This window comes from Theileria annulata, chromosome 3, assembly GCF_000003225.4.
Source record: "Theileria annulata chromosome 3, complete sequence, *** SEQUENCING IN PROGRESS ***".
NCBI classification, from domain to species: Eukaryota; Apicomplexa; class Aconoidasida; order Piroplasmida; family Theileriidae; genus Theileria; species Theileria annulata.
This window is the reverse complement of record NC_011100.1, coordinates 520,172-534,849: the sequence shown is the minus strand read 5'-3', so window position 1 is coordinate 534,849 and position 14,678 is coordinate 520,172. Positions and strand designations below refer to the sequence as shown.

Here is a 14,678-nt window from a genome sequence, read left to right as displayed (position 1 = left end):
ACAAAATAATCTAATATAATTTACAATTGTTTTAAAATGATAATAATTCGTAGATTTTTATTATAACTAGAATTAATAGAAATGTAAAACACAAAAATTATGAAGTGATTCTCAGGAAAGAATCACCATATGTGTAATAGGAAAAATATAAAAAATAAAGGGAATAATGGAAATAAATATAATCTATTAAAGTTGAGAAATGTTTATATGGGAGATGGTAGGGGAATAATCGGAAGGAAGGTGAATAAAATGAAAAAAACAAAAAGAACATTTTGATATTGGTGATCAAATGTAATTTTAAAACCTAAAAATTGTAATATAATAGGATAATGGATTTTTAATTGAGATGTTGTAAGAAGTTGTTTTTGTGTAGAATTTTATTAATAAATTAGTGGAAAATATGATAGTGGTGAGTTTCATTGATAAAAAGGTGGAACAAATGATAGTATTAAGTATATGGTACATATCGTAGAAGGTGAAATAATAACCTAAGAATATAGTAATTGTGTTAATATGTCAGCAATGATTCTACGTTAACAAGTTGACAAAGCCCAATGTTTGAAATGCTGCCCTCTAGAGTGAAGAACGGTATAAAAGTTATTTTTGGTTATGCATACATATGCCTCGATTCGTAATTTAATATATGGTTTTTTAAATAAGTAGAGAGATATTTCCTAGATTTAAGTTGGTAAAACTGCAGCTCTTGAGTGTGGTATAAATTTATGGTATTTTAATTGTCAATTCTGCAGATAATGTACGTGTAAATTTATTTTAAAGACCCACTTTTAGAAAAATTGTTTTGTTTGGCCATCTATAACGATTAGGCCTTTGCATAAATCCCTGTTTTGAGCTAAGTACTGTTAATTTTTATAAAAATGACAAGGCCCGATTTTAAAAAGGAATCCCGTGGGAAAAAAGAGGAATTAAAATACCCCTGCTCTCCACGTAGCCAGAAATGGATAAACAATCTCCTTCCAGTCTTAGAAAGTTATAACTACAACTACCTAGACATAGTTAAGCTGGTCAAAAACTGTGATTATAACGCAGAAAAGATCCAAGTGGAAGTCGAACGTATAGTGCAGATGAATCTAGGCCACGAACAAGGAGAGTGGGAAGTTGTTAAGCCTAATACAAAGGGCGAAAAGGCTACATCAAAAACACAACCGAACCCTCAAAGGAATCTACCTAACAGCTCCAAATTTAAAGGTAAAAGTTACGTAAAAGAGGAAGGTCTAAAGAAGAATAGTAAAGTCTCACCCAAAGTTCGGCTTGATTCGAAGCCAGAAAAGTCTGAAACAGAGGAGGATAAGAAAGAACTCCTGACTTCCTGGGCTTCATTGTTGAAGAGAGATCCTGTAGCAACAGGATCTAACACAACCCCGACTCTTTCACAGAACAAATCTCAACAAACATCAGCACGTGAATCAATTAATTCGGCATCTAGTTCACTTAACTATGCCCCAGTGGATTCTCTTAATAATTTGAACCCCTCAATGAGTGGTATGCCCTCTGATTTAAATTCCTCAATGAGCGGAACCCTTACGGAACAAAGACTCGATGAAAAATCAAGACTTAACGACCGTGTAGGGAGGATGAGACCACCAGTAGTCATGCCCAAGGAGTTCAAGTTCTCCGAAAGTAAACTCACTTTCGGATGCTTAGAAGATGAACTATGGTCAAAGCCATGGCCAGATTGGCAACACCGAGATTTCCAAAAGCCAAGGCCAACCAGTAGTAGACTACAGTCGGATGTTTTCCCAAACTACTATGAAAGGAAATCAATGGTATACTACGATGACCCAAACGCAAAGAAATACGACAGATTTCAAGTGACATCAAACGCCTCTTCAACTTCAACACACCAACAACCTGCTTCCACAGCTAACACCGGTTCAATGAGTTCTGCCAACCTGTCCAATTTGACAAAGGATAATGTGGGCTTCGGTGGCGGGGTTTACTTCAATTACCCATACTCTAGTGAACGTCTTCAAAACCCGCCAGGACTTGTCAGTTACTACACTCCACAACCTTTTTATGGATTCGGTAACTCAAACGCCAACAACAATGTCAGTTCCATGTGGCAAAATTAATGTTATCGTTGTTTCTTTACATCATTTAGTATTAATTTGTATATTTGTTTGTATTTATGGATTTATAAAATTAAATATTTCTTAGTTTTGCCTTTTGAGAGCGATTAATGTGTGTAACATCACTTGATAATTTAGAGTGTAAATTCTGTAAATTCTAACTTATATTTTGTATAATAAAAATGTAATTTTAATTTTAGGCATAAATTTAGTCATGAGTTTAGGCCATGAAATTCCCAGAATGTTACAGAGAATGTGATTCCACAACCCTGAATTTAAAAAAGGAATGTAATTTACAAGGTAAGAAAATTCTTAAGCCCAATAACTAATTATCTTATCTATACGAAATTTAGAATTTAATTTTTCATTTTAGGAGACTTTGAACTCCTATCCGCCGAAATCATCGTACTTTGGGCCTCCGCACTCCTGACAAACGGGAATCTAACCCACAACGAGCTCTTGTATATCGCAAGAACGATGAATAGAAGCGAATATTCAAAAAAATCAGTGAAAATCGCATTCACGAACCCGCTGTGTTTCTGCCGAATTTACTCCAACGGCAGGATTCTCATCATGGGCTCCATAACTGAGAAACAGGCCTACAAAAGACTTGCAAAAACAGTCCGTCAAATAAAGTATAGAACGAAATGGAAGGTTCAGGTGCCAGAATTGCTGTTTTCCCCTCCCTTTTTTAGCCAACATGAGTCTGGAAGTCCTGTTGTGACGAGTAAACACTTGAATACTCCAAGCGTTAATGATTTATCAGACGATGAATCGCAACAGAATAAAAGCAATAATGAAGAAAGGATTGAGAGTAGAGATATGTATTATAGTGATTTTAATAAAAGAATGAATTTTGACGGAAATGGGCTGGTGTGGAAGTATGTCGACGACCAGAATATCTTGAGGGTATCAGACTCGCTAGAAACCTTTAAAATCGACCAGCTCCTGTGTAAAGTAGTTCTAGACAAGGAATTAAACCTTGAATATATCTATAGTAAGCTTGACACTAAGCTTGTTAACGTTAACTTGTTTCCGAATTACCTGAGGTTCCAATTTACCCTGGACGACTCAAGTCCAAACACTGATTTTGAGACTGATTTCAGGGAAAACCACACTGAAATGAACTTTCTAAAAAATAGTTACTACGATTTGGATATAAGTTTAGAGTTGGAGCGTGTTTTGGAGACTGAAATTAAGTCCGTTAACAGGTCCAGTTCATGTCTTGTTTTCAAAAGCGGCAAGATTAATATTTTCGGCTGCGTTAATAGATCTGAAATAATTTATACTTTTAATCAGTTGATTAAATTTCTATTTTAATTTTAATGGCTAATTTATTTTTATTTAATTCAATACATTCACTTTATACATATTGTAATATACACATATACATATACAAGTGTATATAATGGTAATTGTATGTATTAGTAAAACTCAAATCATAAAAATCAAGAAATATAAATTAATAAGAAAAATGAAATAAGCTTAATAAGATTAAAATAATAGGTTAGATTGTTGAGATTTGGAAATGAAACCGGGATAGGATTTTAGCGCTGAGATTAGAGTTGACTTTTTATTGTAGGCTCTACTAACTTCCAAACCCGGTGAATTTAGTAGTTGTGTCCTTGCGGCAAACTGTGGTGAGACCTTGAAACTTTCAGAAATTCCAAAGGATTTAATAAACTCGTTGAAAAAGCTGGGGATTGTCCAAGGCTCAATTTTTAGTCTCCTTGAATTCTCGCTATAGTAGCCAAGTAAACTTCTGTACATCAATTCACAGCTATTTATTAAATATATATCTTTTTCAACCCCCAGGTTGGTTGGAGAATGAGTATTTGAAGAGTGGAAACAACGTTTCAGAGTAACATTAATACCATTAATGTAATACTCGTACAAAATATGACCATCCAAGTTATTCAGTAAGAGAACCCGCTCAATGTTATCCTTACCACTATTGACTAGTTTATTGGAAAACGCAAACTTGTTCAGGAGTTCAAATTGGTTAAATGAAAAGGAGACTTGTATGATTTTACTTGGGTTAAAATTATGTCCTATTGACAAATTTGTGGTAAATAAAATACCCTTGTCAGCTAACTTGAATGTATCCATTACGTACCTTCTCTTATCTAAGCTCAAAGCGCTATGGAAATCATAAAATTTAAAGTCTGAATCACCTTCATAAGTGTCACCACTTACATTTGAAACGTTTTTAAAAAATTTTAAGTAGTGCTTTATAAAAACATAGCAGAATTGGCACATCCTCACTGTTGGGAAGTAGACCAGAGTCTTTTTATTTATATCTAATTCACTCACTAGGGAATTAAGAAACATGTTTGGATCATACAATACAAAGTCTAATTTATACTCAGTTTTAGTTCTGCTAGATAATATTAAATCCAAATTCTTCTGTACCTTCCTTTCCAAATCACCAACAATCCCTCCACTTTCACGAACTAAATCGGGTTCAGAATCATGGCTAACTTGTAAATTTAAAGCACACATGTCGCTCTGTTCATTACTACTTCTTTCTTTCAAATCTATTGGTTCTAGTTGTGTGGGATTGGTGGAGTTAATGGACTTGTATAACTCCTCGTATTGACCAATATTCCTTATAGGGCCGTATAATTGTCTAGTTATAACATTCACCTTATTATTAGCATGTAATTTAGGATCATTTTCATTTCCGTATGATATAATTTTAAAATTTAGCTTCAAAAACCTTGAAGTGAACTGGTTTAACGCATAATTATTACTGAAATTGGATAAAAATACAAACTGAATATCAGATGGAAGCATATCCCTTATTCTGACAAGTAGGTATGCAAACTCTCCAACGACCATCCTCTCAGATTCATCAACCACTACGAATCTGAAGGTGGATGCGAGTGTTGGAAACCTCACCAATAACTTCAAAAAACTTTTGGGCGTTGAATAAACAATTTCAGAATCCAAAACTTGGGACAGATTATTCAAGGCCAAATCTTTGTACAGCAATGGTGAAACTCTTTGATTAAATCCATTGAAACATCCATTGGCAGATCTACTTTCTTCGATTACTAGGTCAATGGTTGGCAACAACACAACCAGTCTTCGGTTTCGAAGTTCCATTCCATCCAAAACTTCCTTATTTTTAAATACATAACTATGTATCAAGTGCGGAAGTAGGTACAAAAATGTTTTCCCTGAACCCTTTGGTGAGTTAATAAGAAGGTCAGATCCAGACAATTGGGGCCTAATTGAGGCCAATTGTACTGCGTTTGGAACACAAAATTTTCCATTGGACTTAAGTTTTATGTTTCTAAACCTTCTCAAAAATGACTTCTTGCTTCTCAAGTAACTTAAATCTTCTAGTTTAACTTGTAATTCAACTACTGATGACCCCCAAACAGTCACATTGCACTTCAAACTCTCTAAATATCTTGACAAAAATCCTCTACAACGGGTTAAATTTTGATCAGAACCAACTATAAGATCACAGTTATTGCTGTTTTGTGTATTTTTATTATGTGATTTTGACTTTATATTACTTCTTCCATATTTAATTAGTTTATTTAGGCCTTTAAAAAATAATGGACTAGGTTTAAATGAATTCCTACCCACAATTTTATAGTTTTTAAGCCCATTTTTAATAATATATCTCCTTTTAAAAGAGGTATTGAGTAATCCTAATAATTGCATATTCCATCCTAAAACTGATGTATAAAATCAGAAATGGAAAATAATATGTTACAGAACAAATTAGCCATATTTTATTGAACAATTTTACTAAATTTGAGAATTAATTGAAGAAAATTTATGGAATCTTGTGTGTTTAAGATTCCAAAAAATATGAATGTTCTCGGTAAAATTACCGAAAATTTAGTGTTGAATAAATTAAAACTGAAACTAAAAATAAATCAAAAACAAAACTATAGTACAATAAGTAATATTATTAATTATATCTACCTTTTCGACCCTATAACTTACACATTCCAACATGAAAGATTCACTAACTTTATCACTTTTTAAACAAAATGCTTAAATGTTTTTGTAGAGGATCTCTGGCAAATTTAAGAAATAATGTAAGAGTTCCTACAAAATTAAGAATAAATAAATTCTCAACCTCTAATAGAAACCATACAAGTTATGATAAAGATGAATTCCGGAGATTTTCAAGGGGAGAAGTCGAGCGATTACCGGTATGTTTTGATTGTTTGTAATTAGTTTAGTTTTCTGATCCTTATTTCGAGCACCTGGAAGCCAACTATTTGGAAGCTCCACTGGATTTGAATACAAGTTCTGTATCAGAATCACCTTTACTTACTAGAAATAACGTAGGATTAGGGTTTTTAATACTCAATAGGTATATCCTTTATACATAATAGTTGTTTTGCAACCATTATTGTTATACATAAATATTTTTTTAGTGAATATATTGGAAGTAAATGCGTTTCTAATTTATATCGAGAGTTGCTTGAATTAGAGAATAATGTGTACAAAAGATTTGTTGTTCTCACCTCTATGAGCAGAAATGTATTTTCTAAAGGACTAGATCCCTCAGAACTCCATCTGTTCCATGATTCGATCCTTAAATTATCAAGCTTAAAGGAAACACCCTTAAAGAAAAATCCAGATTTTAAATTGGATTTGATAAATTTAAACTTGGAGCGTTTTAAAAAGGCTCTCGAAGAGTATGTTAAAAATGTATTACAACTTTTGTACATTATTAAGACGTACCGGAAACCCCTAATTATATATGGCAATGGCCAAATGGGTAACTTTACATCCATATTCAATTTTTACTTTTTTACAGTTTATTAACTATTCTTATAGAATCTTTTGGTTCAAACTTGTGCTTTATATCCTCCTTTTCATCGTGTTACAAACACTCAACATATCAAGCGAACACAGGTACTACATTTAATGTTTTCGAGAAAACATTTATTATTAGATCAAACGCTTTTTAATAACTTCGGATCGACTTTTGTGTTATCCAACTTGAGAGGTACTTGTGTGTTTTTATAACTTTCATAATGTTCAGGAAACTTGGGCAAATACTTGTTGTTGACCAACGATTTGTTGGTCGGGAAGGATTTAATCTGGTCAGGCCTGGCCAAAAAGTTCATCGAACCCAGTTCCATCAACAACATCCAAATTATCTCAGACGTAAGAAAGTTTTTAAATAGTTTCTTAGAGATTGGTTGAATTGCCCGAAAAATATGTTGAAAGCTACATAAACGAGTTTAACATAAACTTGAGTTCGCCAGATTTTAAGCTCAAGAATTACGAAAGTGTCATTAATGAACACTTCAAACATGATAACATCAGGGATATCGTAGCCAGTCTCAAAAACTCCTTCAATAAAGCTAAAAGCAAGAATGTAAACGATTCAGATATTCCAAATTTCGAGCAAACAATTCTAGAGAATATGCCAAAGTCAAGTGACACCAACTCTAGTGGTGTCAATGTTCTGGATGGTGTAAGTTTTCGAGTTCCTTATTACGTTTAGATGCTTGAAATTATCAAAAAACTAAAGGTGACCAAGTATAAAATACTCTCCGATCTGAAGATAGGCGTGAATGAGTGGTCGAGCATGGTAAACTTGTCCTACAAGAGCACCAGTACCATAAAGCAGGAGAACGCAAAGCTGCTGTACAACTTGATCATGGAGATTCTCCTAATAGAGTCCCTAAAGCTGGAATCGAAGTTGTTTTTCAAGTCTTTTAGGATGGATGTGGACTTTTCCTCAGTTTTTGACTCCTTATTTGACAGGAGCACAAGCAGTTACAGCGGGCACGAGTCTGGGAATGTAAAGGATGCTTTGGCATGCATGAAGCAGTTTTTAAATATAAAATAGAGCAATAATATATTAAAAATTAAACTACCATTTACACTATTTTATTTTTAAAATTTAATTATACACCTGGTTCTTCGACAAATTCCTAATCCTCTTCACTCTTATCAACGGGTTCAGCGGCGGGTCCCAAGTTATCATAGACTGTATCGTTGGAGTCATGACTTGAGTTCTCATCGACCAAGTTAGTAGAAGAGTCATTTGGGCTAAGGTTAATTTCAACGGCTTGTTTGTTTGGAGCGGCATTATCAAGAGAATTATCGTCTTTCTGTTCAACGAAATTTTCAGCCTCAGCCTCAGCCTCGAAGTTTTTTTCATCCAGTCCACCAGATTCTAAACTGACTGACAGGTTAAATCTTTCAGAAGGAGACATATCCTCCCGAATAGTGCTGTTATCGGTATTTGCGTAGTAGTTGTTGACGTTTCCAAGTGAGAGGTCAATGGTATCCACGACGTCCTTGGAGGTGCTGGAAGACTGAGAGTTGATTGAAGGGAAGGTTTCAATGGTAGGATAAGTGAAGAGCGACTTGACGTAGGGTATACGGTGTATATAACCCTTTGCAAGGTCACATCCTAGTGTGCCCCTTCCACCCCAATTTTCCCTGGGCACAATTAAGGCCCTCCGAACCGTCTCAGTAACACTGTTATAAACTATCAGAACAACCTCCTTGTCCACCTTGTTAGCCACATGGATCCGAACGCAGTCGAGGTCGTAGAACAACTGTAAATTTGTACCCAACAGATAATCCGTTATTGGCATGAGTCCAGCTTTTTGTGCTGGTGACTTATCATACACGTGAACAATATGTGCCCCCTCATCCAGGCAGCTAAACAAACCAAACTTCAGTGTTAGTCCAAGTAATCCTATTCCATCCCACTTCTGTGGAACTATGTATACGTCCCGAATATTCTTCTTACGGGCGTTATACACTGTTAGGGATATTTGCTGGTTCTCGTGGTCGTTAACGTATTTGGTGAATAGGTTCAAAGTCTCATCCGAGTCGTCTGTGTAAGTGTACCCGTCGACATCCAATATGTAGTCGAAGAAAGGTTCAATACCGGCAACATCTAAAAACAAATATTGGATGCATCACAAAAGTACTTAAATAATCTATTATTCCAATCACATAATTGAGTGGAAATTATAAAGTAAAATAAAATTATATAAATAATATTATAATATGAAAATAATATGGATATTGAGGGATAAAAATCAGAAATTACCTCCAGGACCGTTGGGATAGACTCTATGGACTCGAAGGCCTAAATTAATGGGTCAAACACTAAATAAAAGTCGATCTAATTAGAAAATAAAATTTTAAAGGAAAATTAAGAATATACCTCCATTCGGTGGACATTTGGAAGAAGAAGCTCCCATTTCTACATTACAGATGAGTTAATAACATAATAGGAAAATCAAGTACAGTTTTCAATAGCAAAGTCAAAACAACCCTATGCTATTAATTTTCAGAGAAAAGCGATAAATTTCAACTGATTAATAAAACAACAATCCAGGACAGCACCACAGTATTACACATTATCAGCTAAACACATAGAAATAAATCCTATTTATAACCCGATTTTTTTAATATTCAGTAAGTTTAAATGGCCAATTATGGGACCTTCTAGACTTAAAAGCGGGAACAAAGTGAAACTAGGCCTTAATTTATCTAATGGACGACACCGAGGCGTTTAATGACTTTGCAGCTAACACAGTCTACGATTTATTTGCTGATGATGACGAAGACCTTTATCTGAATGAGGAGGAGTATGAACAAACAAAACCAAGTAACAAAATACCTAGTTTATCCAAGTCAACTTTTTACTTTCTTACGATTAATTCTTTAAATTAGTAGGTGAAGGTGTGGATGAATTTTCGCGTAAGAGAAACGCTAAATTAGGACCATTTTCTACCGATACTTTCTGGAAAAGAGCAGATGATAGGAGGTATGATCTTAAAAACCACCTTTGGGATTTCATGATATACAATTCCATAAGAGAGCAATCTTTTGGAAACTATAAGGGTCAAGTTGAAATGATGAACTCACAACTGATGCTTAGTATAGCAGAGTGTAAAAACAATGTATTAAATTCACTAAACGAACTAGATCATTTCTACAAAAAAGAACAGTCAGATCCAGGCCTAAATAACTATTATGAAAATAATGCAGATAAGAATTTGGACGATGAACATAAAAATCAAGTGGAAGCATGTTTCGACAAGTTGATTAGAGTAGTATTGGACAAATTTAGAATAAAGTTAGATTTGACCACCTCAGAATCAAATGACAATTCTGGTTTCGAAGATATGACTACATCCCCAAGAAGTGATAATATCAACAAACAAATCTGTGAATACTTAAAATCAAGGAAACAAGTTAGGCAACTTTTCAGAGAGTTCGCAGATTACAGAAGAACAAAGAACCAGTTGATTAGGAAATCGTTACACGAACTATTGAAAAGTTTTAACGAGTTTAGGAACAAGATATTACAGGAAGTATATCAGGATTCCAAGGGTAATAAGATGAATCTCACCAGATTTGTCAAAAACATGGATAAAGTTACTTCGAGATTCGATTTTTTCTGCGAATACAGGTTCCACAACTTAGCAACTTACTTTAGGAATAAGGAAGAAGTTGATAACTACATTGACAGTTTCGTTGCCTTTAACACTTTCACAGATGATTTCTCACAATTCAATAACAATTTTAACCCAAATTTGAGACAACCAACTCCTACAACTACAAGTCGCACCACTACCGATACATTTGTTGGTGAAACCGCACAGACTAAAACAACTAAAGATAAAACAAAAATTGATAAAGAACCCGAACAAATGCCTCGGGAAATACCTACTGAGGAAGATGAGATGGAGAGTATATTCAATTTCATGGGTGGAGATGTTTCTCAGAATTTCATCCAAACTCAAGATCAATCTGAAATTAAACAAAAATCAGATTCTAGAAGTGGAGAATATAAGGATATGAATTTAGATGAAGATAATGCAAAGAGGATGGAATTTGATAATAATCCTATGATGGAATCAAAGGTAGTAAAAGATAGGCAAAAAGAGGAAGAAGATGACTTAAAACTACTACAAGAAGCCAGAAAGAAAGCGGCCGAAATACTAAGGTATACAGTACACACTTCATACTGGGTTGTATTAGCATTTAAAGGCCTTTTTAATTCTCATTTATTTTAACTAGCTAGATATGTATAATTAATTAATTAAAAAAACAAAATGAAAATGAAATTTTATCCATGAAAATGGAGGAATTTCAAGTCTGTGTTAAACACGCTTCAAAAAAATAAATAACCTTTAGACTCAAGAGAATCGAGAGGATGCAGTCTAATCAGGCTTAAATCTGAATTTAACAATAGCAAATTGTAATATAATATAATTTATTATGTTTTAAATATGTTCATAAGGGTGATTCCAAATCTATCAACGATTTTTCTATGATCACCCTTGATTTTCGAAGCAAATTCTCTTCAAAGTAGATCCCTAAGTTTTACTAAATATTTATATTCAATTAAATAAATAAAATTTAAACTAGAAAAATGAATATCACAACTTTTTTAATGCTTTCTTTTAGTGTGGTGTCATGTGTAAACATCGAAGATGTTTCAGACGACCCACTAACTCTTTTCGACCCTTTGGAATCTGGAGGGGCCCTTTCACAATACGATGATCTAACTGACTTTGACTTTTCCAAAGAACTCTCTCCGCTAGACGAGGATGTTGAAACTGACCTTGACGAACTTGATTCTGAGGAAACGCCATCAGATGAACATTACGATACTGAAATCAAGGATGCCACTAGGCTAAGTTGTCCATTTTCAGGAAAAAACTGTAGGTTTAAGAAGGCCAAGTGTAGATGCAGCTCCAAAGATGGTGATTTCAAATTCACTATGAAAAAGTTCGGTATGACTGGTGACGATAAAACTGAAGAACCAGAATCCCCAGAGGAACAACAAGAACTACCTAAAGAACATACTGATGTTCATGAGCAATCTAAACAACATTTTGATGTTCATGACCAATCTAAACAACATTTTGATGTTCATGACCAATCTAAACAACATACTGATGTTCATGACCAATCTAAACAACATTTTGATGTTCATGACCAATCTAAACAACATTTTGATACCCATGAGCAATCTAAACAACATTTTGATACCCATGAGCAATCTAAGGAGCATTCTGAGGCACCAAAAAGCCTAGAACAACAAACTGAGCCCCCAAAGACCCTAGTTCAACATTCTGAGCCTACTCCTAAGGAAATAGTTCAACAAGTACCAGAAATGATCGAGGGATTCAAGATGTTGGAGGATTTAAACGATCCAAGCCAATTGGTCCTTGGTAAAGCACAAGACGGTACAGTTTCAGAACAGCCATCCAATGACTCTGGACTTCAAATGGTCCCTACCACCGGTGGTCAAGATGAATTTGAAGACAAGACAATCAGAGTTAGAACCGAAGATAAGAAGGATAAAGATAAAAAGGTACACGAATATGAATATTTGAGAGTTAAGAAAGTCGACAACAAGAACGGCATTAAGGAAACCCATCTTGAGTCTCCAAAATCCCAAAATCCATCCGTTATGTACCATAAGGGAGCAATACCAAAGATGGACCTTTCAGTAAAATCTAGAATTTCAAGTGTATTTCCACCCAAAGTTGATGAACAAGCCCCAGCTCCCGAGGCCATTCAGCACTCACAGCCATTAGCTATTGAGTATCCCCAGCATTCAACAACTGATAATTCAAAACAATTAGCTATTGAATATCCACAGCATTCAACAACTGATAATTCAAAACAATTAGCTATTGAATATCCCCAACATTCAACAACTGATGAAGAGGCACCTAGGAAATTGGCTGAAGTTAAACAACACAAACAAGAATCAAGTCAACCCCAATCTATGGCCGTTAAACCCTTTAACAAAGATTTAACAGTACAAAAATTCAAACCAGTTGTCACACAGGGATTAAAAAAGCCTGTTGGACCACCAACACCAAAGTTCGTTTCATTGTCATACCCAGGTGAAGTCACTGGTTTGACCGCCGGTAACTTTCGAGAAGGAGCAAGACTCAGGAGTTTGAAAAAGAACAAATCCAAAAAGTCTAAGGGTAAGGCCTCCAAGGGAAAGAAAGCTAAGAAAGCCAAAAAAGCTAAAAAGTCAAAGAAACCAAAAAAGACTAAAGAACAGAAATTGGCAGAAAAGGAGAAAAAGAAGGAGATGAAAAAGAAGAAGAAGTTATCTAATGAACAGGCGGAAAAGAACCAGAACGCTATTTTGGAAAAGATGAGGGAAAAGGATAGATTTTTGGGTGAAAAACTAGAAAAGGAAAAGGAAGAGCTTGAAAAGAAACAAGAATCTGGAGCTGCTATTGCAAAAAGAGTCAGACAATTACAGATAGAAAAGGACAGACAGGAGAAGAAGATCAAGTTGGCCGAGAAGAGAATCCAGGCAAAAAAGGACCTTGAGAGGAAGGCTGAGAAGGCTGAAACGTTAAAGCAACTTAAAAAAGAAAAGGAATTACTAAGGGAACAGGAAAAACAACTGGATGATATGAAAGTTGATTCAGTAGATGGTGATCATGAATCAGGTGGAGAGGATCAATTATTGGAAAAAAACAGTTCAGATGATTCAGACGATTCCACAAATCTTTAATTAAAATTTTAATGTTTTAAACACACATTCATTATTATTATTTATATTTGTTTCATTTTTAAAATTATTGATTAAATCTTGTAGATCTCATTATTTTCAGATCTACCTAGATCTACAACTAATACCTTTATATTACCATTATTTATTTAAATTTAGGTTATAAAATGTCAAAATTAGAAGAATTGTTTAAAAATTCTAAATTAACAATCAAATCTTCAAATATTTTTGAAAGAGAGTTAGAATCTCTAAATGATGCCAAGATTATGGTCGGAGAATTGATTATGCCCTTGAAAATGGCATTATTTAATGATAAAACCCAAAATATTCCCTTGATAAAAACAGTTGAGATTGTAGAGGAAATTTTTTTACGGTTAAATGCTGTACAATTGTACATTCAACTTGCCAAAATTCACACTGAGAAGTTAATGGACTATAGGAAGAGATACAGTAAATGCTCAAATAAAGAGGACTCTGAATCAAATGAAAAGCGACTAGTTAAGGCATTACATAGGGTCAAGAATATTCTGGAAAATAAGGTTTATGCTAAACTAATTCTTCAATCAGGTCATCATCTAGTTAAAATGCTACAGGATATATATACTCGTAATGAAAATGGCATGGTAGATCCACTAGCAATGTACAGAATACAATCACCTCTTGAGTATTATTTTAAGGCAAAGATTACTCAAGTTTTGGGCTCATTTGAACAAATTATTTCTGATACTAATTATTCTCTAGGAAAGGCTACTGAATTAGCTAAGATTTCCGGTTTTGATGATGTTAAAATCTGCGGCACTGGTGTCGTTGTTGGTCATATAATTGAAGAAACATTTAAGTTAGATGACATTACCATTAAACCCATCGAAAATTTGTATTTAATAATAAATGAACGGATATGTTCACTTGGTGAAGTTGAAAAACAGATTTCAGGCGTTGTCGACGATGAAAAGACTGAGCCTGACATGTTTTCTGAAATTTACAAAAACATCGTTAGTATTTTCTCGGTTTAATTTTAACTATATAACTAGAACTAGAGCTAAATTGGTTTAAATACCACTCGGTTAACTATATAACAT

General features: G+C 34.2%; 7 protein-coding genes across 7 annotated transcripts, besides 1 other annotated feature; 5 read left to right on the top strand and 2 right to left on the bottom strand.

The window, feature by feature from the left end:
* Positions 1 to 875: 875 nt before the first annotated feature.
* On the top strand, positions 876 to 3,407 carry TA03570 (uncharacterized protein; the record flags this gene model as incomplete). The annotated part of the gene is made up of 3 exons (XM_949851.1): positions 876 to 2,066; positions 2,312 to 2,387; positions 2,461 to 3,407. The coding sequence occupies 3 exons, from the start codon at positions 876 to 878 to the stop codon at positions 3,405 to 3,407; spliced, it is 2,214 nt and encodes a 737-aa protein (XP_954944.1).
* A 174-nt stretch (positions 3,408 to 3,581) lies between these two features.
* On the bottom strand, positions 3,582 to 5,765 carry TA03565 (uncharacterized protein; the record flags this gene model as incomplete). Its single annotated transcript, XM_949850.1, has 1 exon — positions 3,582 to 5,765. One exon carries the CDS (start codon positions 5,763 to 5,765, stop codon positions 3,582 to 3,584), a length of 2,184 nt encoding a protein of 727 aa, XP_954943.1.
* Positions 5,766 to 6,100: 335 nt separating this feature from the next.
* Positions 6,101 to 7,923, top strand: TA03560 (uncharacterized protein; the record flags this gene model as incomplete). The annotated part of the gene is made up of 8 exons (XM_949849.1): positions 6,101 to 6,265; positions 6,296 to 6,429; positions 6,494 to 6,840; positions 6,900 to 6,977; positions 7,018 to 7,071; positions 7,108 to 7,232; positions 7,261 to 7,545; positions 7,576 to 7,923. The coding sequence occupies 8 exons, from the start codon at positions 6,101 to 6,103 to the stop codon at positions 7,921 to 7,923; spliced, it is 1,536 nt and encodes a 511-aa protein (XP_954942.1).
* Positions 7,924 to 8,008: 85 nt separating this feature from the next.
* TA03555 (uncharacterized protein) lies at positions 8,009 to 9,298 on the bottom strand (the record flags this gene model as incomplete). The annotated part of the gene is made up of 3 exons (XM_949848.1): positions 8,009 to 8,988; positions 9,145 to 9,183; positions 9,262 to 9,298. The coding sequence occupies 3 exons, from the start codon at positions 9,296 to 9,298 to the stop codon at positions 8,009 to 8,011; spliced, it is 1,056 nt and encodes a 351-aa protein (XP_954941.1).
* Positions 9,299 to 9,593: 295 nt separating this feature from the next.
* On the top strand, positions 9,594 to 11,122 carry TA03550 (uncharacterized protein; the record flags this gene model as incomplete). The annotated part of the gene is made up of 2 exons (XM_949847.1): positions 9,594 to 9,708; positions 9,777 to 11,122. 2 exons carry the CDS (start codon positions 9,594 to 9,596, stop codon positions 11,120 to 11,122), a joined length of 1,461 nt encoding a protein of 486 aa, XP_954940.1.
* Positions 11,123 to 11,481: 359 nt separating this feature from the next.
* Positions 11,482 to 11,529: a sequence feature (Signal peptide predicted for TA03545 by SignalP 2.0 HMM (Signal peptide probability 0.961, signal anchor probability 0.000) with cleavage site probability 0.665 between residues 16 and 17).
* On the top strand, positions 11,482 to 13,602 carry TA03545 (uncharacterized protein; the record flags this gene model as incomplete). Its single annotated transcript, XM_949846.1, has 1 exon — positions 11,482 to 13,602. The coding sequence occupies one exon, from the start codon at positions 11,482 to 11,484 to the stop codon at positions 13,600 to 13,602; it is 2,121 nt and encodes a 706-aa protein (XP_954939.1).
* A 164-nt stretch (positions 13,603 to 13,766) lies between these two features.
* TA03535 (uncharacterized protein) lies at positions 13,767 to 14,612 on the top strand (the record flags this gene model as incomplete). Its single annotated transcript, XM_949845.1, has 1 exon — positions 13,767 to 14,612. One exon carries the CDS (start codon positions 13,767 to 13,769, stop codon positions 14,610 to 14,612), a length of 846 nt encoding a protein of 281 aa, XP_954938.1.
* Between the last annotated feature and the right edge of the window lie 66 nt (positions 14,613 to 14,678).